At 39.3% G+C, this 6,483-nt stretch overlaps 1 protein-coding gene across 3 annotated transcripts in view; it reads right to left on the bottom strand.

Annotated features, from left to right (window-relative positions):
- The window catches only part of LOC116692666 (thymocyte selection-associated high mobility group box protein TOX), an 87,659-nt gene extending 86,164 nt beyond the window's left edge, over nt 1-1,495 (bottom strand). For 2 of the 3 annotated variants that reach the window (XM_032521136.1, XM_032521138.1), the window contains exon 1: nt 884-1,494. In XM_032521136.1, coding sequence (XP_032377027.1) covers nt 884-988 — 105 coding nt within the window. In that variant the 5' untranslated portion in view covers nt 989-1,494. Of the gene's footprint in view, nt 1-883 lie in introns of all 3 variants that reach the window. The other variant, XM_032521137.1, reaches the window with a different exon arrangement.
- Nucleotides 1,496-6,483: the final 4,988 nt, after the last annotated feature.

Below are 6,483 nucleotides of genomic sequence, written 5' to 3'. Positions count from 1 at the left end.
ATATATATATATATAGTGTTTTTGGTACTCATTAGTAGTTTTGCTGTGACCTTATCTTACTTTGTGGTGTTTTGATCTTTTATGACAATACATCTAAAGATTTCTCTCCATCCTTTCAGTTATTTAATACAGAATTAGTAAGCGCTGGTTGTTTTTCTCAAAGGGCTGATGTTTTACTTTAATGTCAGACTGCAAAATGTCCATAAAGCTGTTTTAAATGCCACCTGCGCACTTGCAATGGAGTCAGTGCAGGTCACAAGCCAAAAGCCGCGGGGTGTCAAACAGAGAGAGAGAAAAGAGTGATACTTGTACCAGTCAGACTCTGTGGTTTCTCCTTACACAGTAATTAACAGTACATTACTGGCACACATCCATTTAATCGTTGAACTCCCAGCGGAAACCCATGTAAGCTATAAGAAATCATTGAGAGGGAAGATAATGTTGGAGCAGCAAGAGAGCAGAGTGGGGCATTATGGATTCTATACAGCCTCTGGTATTTCACATCGGGTGGGACACTTAATGCCAGCTTTGTGCGAAACAACGGCACAATTTCACCGGGCAATAACCATGTTGGTTTGAGGAAAAAAGTTGGCCTACACATTTTCTTTCAACAGAAAAATATAATGATTGTAGGTTTCATTCTAAAGTATCAGTGAATACAACATCTGTGTCTCGCTCCAGACTGAATTAAAACCAGGGCACTTTCTTTGCTGACACTTGACATTTTTTCTGGAAAGTGTGCTGTGTGTTTGGGTAAGGCGCCCGTGGATAGTAAAGCATGCGTTTGCATTGCGTGAATGTTGCTGACTGTATTTGCTCATAGAGAGAGACAGGTGACATATTAAGCATTTAAATGCACGAGGCAACACAGTTTGTTTTTTACCTTGTTCGTGTGGTAATAGTCCAACGAGCTCAGACAACTTGGATCAGTCGGTAGGGAGCATGAACCCACATTTGCCGGGGGCGCAGGGTAAAATCTCACGTCCATCTCAGGTTGTACGAGACTGAAGGCATGAAATCACTTTCAGCGTCTTTGACTCACTATTGTCTCCGCAAACACAACGCCGAAGCAGGAGAGACAAAAAAGAAGTGGGGGAGTTTTACTCTGCACTCTTCCCTCACATCCGTTCGCGGCCGAACTTCGGCACCAACTCTGGTGATGCGCAGTCCTCTCCAGAGCCCTGTACCAGGATGCGAAACACTCACTCACTTAAAACGGAGAGAACAATTTTCATAGATACACACGTGTTGGCAAAACTATCCCGTTGTTCCAGAACAAATTAAAGCAAACCTCCAACTTAGGTCCTCTCTTTTTAGATTTTTTGTCTACGGCTGAACAGCAGCCCATAGCCTACATGTGCAACCTCTGTTTTCTCACTGCTCTCAGGACTCCATACAGGCTTTGTTATGGAGGTGCATATTCTTGCATTGGTTCCAGTACAGAAGTGGTTGGACTTCCCTCTGCCATGCGACCTCTGCCGATAATAAACGGGAATGAGGAACGATGGGAGGAGGGGGAGGGGAGATGGCTGCCTTGGCAACCGCTCTCCTTTCTGCTGCGCGCTTCTGATTAGCTGGAAATGTAGTAGTGTGCACGGACGGCTGTGCATTATAAAACGCACTCTGCTCCCATCAGTGCTTCATGAAGGCTTCCATTTGGGTTATTGTGCTGAGGAAGATGAGCGTAGGTTGCACAGAGTCTCTGTAGTTCGAGCATGTTTTTATTTAGTTTTATTTTTCAATTGCATGACCACAACCCGAACCTATGGTGTCTACATCACCGGATTATACAAAACATATTACAGCCTTGCCTAAAGCAGTGCGCAAAATTCATTTGGTTAGGCCTCTGCATTTCTGTCAGATTATTGTAACGCATAATAGGCTAAAGCAAAAGGACACAACTTAGCCCGATATTTTCATTCTTATAAAGTCCAGTGTTTTATAGCTTAACCTGTTTTAAGTTAGTTAGTTTTTTTTTTAAAGTACATTTCCAATCATCTACTGTTGTTGTTTTCTTCAGTAGTGCTTTCATTTTAAAGTGAACAATTTTAAGTGTTATTTTAATTAAAAGAAGTGCAAAAAATATTAACCATGTTATTAAATACTAACTATAAATATTATTAATATTAACCTCACACAACATTGCAGAACAGGTCACAATAACCAATTTTAAAAGTGTGTGAAATATACACTTAAGGTGAAATATGTACAATGAGGTGATTCTGGTATTGCCACAGAGTTGCAAATGTGTGTGGATAGTAGCTGAGGCTGAGAGCTGCCTCTGACAGCTCACTGAATGTGATGGATAGGACACCCTTGCCCTGTGATGTGCATGCACATTTGATGTTGAAATAGCCTATCCATGGGACCATTGTCTTTCAATCATGTCAAGGCAAAGTACAAAACAGAGCACATTTTCTGCTGGCTGGCGTTATTACTATGCCACAGTTTACAGCACAATCCGTACGCCCATGCCTGCACAGAAATATTCTTTATTCTCCTGATGCAGTTCTGTTTAAAGATATTTAATTTGATCTGTTTAGCATTAAACAGTGATAATCTTTATCACTCCTTAACAGTATTGCAGACAGGCTTTCATTAGGTGAACCTGGATTTGAATAGAGGAGAATGTAAAACCGAGAAGGGTACAATTGTTTTTATACAAACCGTGACAGCAGCATCTGCCCACTGCTACAGCTCTTATGTTCCCAACCTTCAGAAATGTAAAAAGCTGGTCGTTATTTCAGCAGATCTATTATGTTACAGTGCAACCTCTTTATTTTACAGTGGGGGCCTTTGCAGTTAGGCACAGCCTGCCACTCTCATAGACCCAGCACACAGAGGGTTAACCACATGGCCCGGTGCCATGGCTTCATGGGAATGGAATGTGGAGAGCTGTGTGTGCAGGGCTCTTTTCCCAGCATCCCTCACTGCCCAGGCGCATGCTAATGATCAGTATTATTGAGGCACAATTGATGGGCTAGCAACCAAACAAGAGAAACTAATTACTACTAAGGCTTTATTGTCCTTTAATTACTGAAGCTCTATGGCAATTAGTGCTGCACAAAGACACAGCCCTACTTTAATCTCAAATAAAATGTGATGCAGATGAAAAAATTTGAAAGATGAAAGGTAGATAAGATAATTTGGCTTTCGGTTCGTTCTGCAGAAACGATGGCTGATTTGAGAAAAGCGTGGGAGAGACAAAAGAACTGCTGAGGGTTGTGCTAATTTCAACCAAAATCATCTCAAAACAGAATCTGCACGTGATACTTCTGTGACCTTGGATAGCTAAATCGAAGAAACAAAAAGAAGTGAATGCTGAACATCTCTTTCCCAAAGTTAGAGTGGAAAACTGTAAACCAAGCCTCCAGTTTGTGATGTCATTCAATGAAGGCATACTATTACAATAAAGAACTATGTAGAGTCACACGCTGGTTGTTTTACAGAGCTAGTATGGGCAGCTACAGCTGTATAGCATCCTGTCTGTGTACATTCCTTAGAAAAATACAGTTTATGTTACTACATTAGAGGCTTCTCCAGGATAACTGAGGTAAGAATGACAATGGAAAATTCTGTATCTTTGCTTCACTTTATTTTAATTGTATCCATATTTTCCATGGAGTAGTTGTATCTTTCATTCTGGGAATCAAGCGTAGTCTCACATTATTAGAGTCCTGTTGCTTTGAGCAGCGTCTTGATGAATCCTCTGCATTCACTTCAAACATTTCCGTTTTGAAAGTATCACAGTCTTTAAAAAAATCATATGTTCTGATTTATGCATCATTAAAGCAGTATAAAACATTAAGTAATTACTGTGCAACATTGTAACGTATGTCTCTGTAGCCTCTGCATTTTTACTGAAAGGCATTCATGAACAATTACATCATATATTTGCATTTACAATTAATTTAACAATTGTCATTCAAATCTCTCTATATGTATACAGTATTTACAACTGTATAAATATATTTGCTTATCAATTTTGCAAACCACTCAAGCACAATGCAAAGAGATTGCACTGGATTTCCAACATACAAGCCTGTTGAGGACAACTAGAAACACTTATGATTTGCACTAGCTAACAAATTATGTGATCATTGATGGGTTTAATTCATTCAGTTATTTTTCAAACATTTACCTAGTCAGGAATGCTAATAAAAATCAAAATCTGATGGGCGCCCGGGTAGCTCACCTGGTGCAGTGCACGCACATGTACAGAACAAGGTTTACTCCTTGACGCAGCAGCTGTGGGTTTGACTCCAGCTTGAGGCCCTTTGAAGCATGTCCCAAAATCCCAAAAATAATCTAATGGCCTGGTGAGTAACAAAGGTCCTCTTAGAATGAAATAAATAAATAAAATGCAGACCAGCAACTAATGGCATCAGCTCACAGAGGCGAACAGGGAGCCCTACAATGAAAAGACAGAGACAGTGAAGAAGTCCAAGCAGGTGTTTTGTGAATTGCTTCACCATTTCACCTTTGATCACCGACTATGTGTAGGGTAGTTAACTACAGAAGTTTTACAATGAATACATCTCCATTTAATCTTTCTACAGTACATACACAATTAATGTATCTAAATTTTTCCAGTGATTAAGACTCAACAAAGTCCAGATTCAGAAAGTGGCTCAATACATCTTCAACATTTTGAATAAAAAAAAAATATTGAGACATCTTAGTAAACTGCCTCACATATTGTCGTGTTGATCCGGCGGGGGGGGGGTGGCCGTCCCCCGTCACACTTGACACATATCGCTACACAAAAAAAGGAAATTGCATAATATTTTGCATAATACTTGTTGGGGAAAATGTAGGTGTTACAGACATTCAAAAGAAATGTTTTTTTTTCTTCCTAAAACGCATATGTGTTGAAGTAATGCCAAACTTATTTATATTTTTAGATTTCAAGTGTCTGGTGGCTAACTGTTGAAATTTGGATATTATAAACTCTGTAAACAGCCCAAACTCTTCAAACTCTTATTAAGTGCATTTTACATATATCTGTGATTGCATATAAACATATTGTCATGATGTGATCTAAATTACACAAAACAAGTAAAGAGATGGAGAATGTTTCCAGTTTCGAGCAACGGAGTGCATTGTCCTGCAGGATTGAAGCATTATTCAGGAGTAAGAGAACGTTTTAAAATTTTTAAATCTAAATGATGTTGGATATGTTGGCAACATATTTGAATAACAGACAACAAAATTATCTGAAACCAGTTGTTCTTGGTGTACACATGACAGCCACAGAAGTGCAGGACATGTCATTTTACCATCTGGCATTTACCATAATTGGATCTGTTCATGCAGAGCCATGGTAGGGTACAAATGATATAATATTATATTATATAACTCACTCTGACTATGTTACTTTCACTCAACAAATTCAAAAAAACACATGTCAACCAATAATGTTTCACTACTTTTTAGTTTTATCACACCATTATATGATGTTGAGGTGTATAAAAAGTACCTGGAACTGCGTGTTCCATTGAGTTATGTTTATTACTGATCTGTCTGTTGAACCTGTTCCTGTTTTGCAATAAAGAGCTGTACAGATCGCCTGCAGAGCATTTGGAGCTAAATTTGTCTCAGGGTCAAGAGATAATTAAAATAGTCAATGGTTGTTCATCAATTGAGAATCAACACTCATTTATTGAAAATAATTTTACAGCTCCCCTTTTGAATGCAGTTCAGAAGTAAGAATATAAAAACATGACTTGCAGTTGATGCAGTGAGTTCATTTTTTTTTGTGATGTAGGTAAAAGCACACATAGAGACGCCACAGGATTTCCAAAAATAAACATTTTGAATCTTAACATCACCTCAGGGAAACTGGAGGACATTTGTCTGGCCCAGCTTGCTGACCTTCGACCCCTGTGCCAGGTTGGGCTGACCCTGCTTTTCTCAGCAGGGCATGGGAACTAGCAGCGTGTCCTGAGTGTGTCAACAATCTGGCCTAAGACCACAACCAGCAGTTGAGATAATGATGGGATCATTCATTTCCTTGAGGACAAAAGTTGTAATTTTCCATCTATGGTGAATTCCATTTCAATGTACAGCATGAAACATAAGCCATCCTTTTCTTCCTCCCAGATTCTTTTTGGAATAGATGTAGTGATCCCATAATGTCTTTAATGCAGCTCTGCAGACAAAGAGGTCGTGCCCTAGTTCCCCTGAGGTCAGCCCCCATTCTCTGTTGCAGGACTTTAAGCTTCTGACATCTGAACTAAAGATTATATCCATGTGTGGTTTTTCTTGATTTATACCATACTTGGAAAATGCTGACAGAAGTCAGATACAGTACAGTACGCCTGTAAATCTCAGCTTGCAATGAAGAAAAAGGCTGGGGTATTATTTTGACTGACATCATGTCCTCATTGTGTCATCCACCTTGCAAATCACCCCTAAGCATAATTAAGGGAAATTACCACAGGGCTTACATGCATTGACTCTTGATTTGGTAAAAGAGATGTA

Source organism: Etheostoma spectabile, chromosome 7, assembly GCF_008692095.1.
Source record: "Etheostoma spectabile isolate EspeVRDwgs_2016 chromosome 7, UIUC_Espe_1.0, whole genome shotgun sequence".
NCBI classification, from domain to species: Eukaryota; Metazoa; Chordata; class Actinopteri; order Perciformes; family Percidae; genus Etheostoma; species Etheostoma spectabile.
The sequence above is the reverse complement of the archived record's forward strand: the minus strand, read 5'-3'. Positions and strand labels throughout refer to the sequence as shown.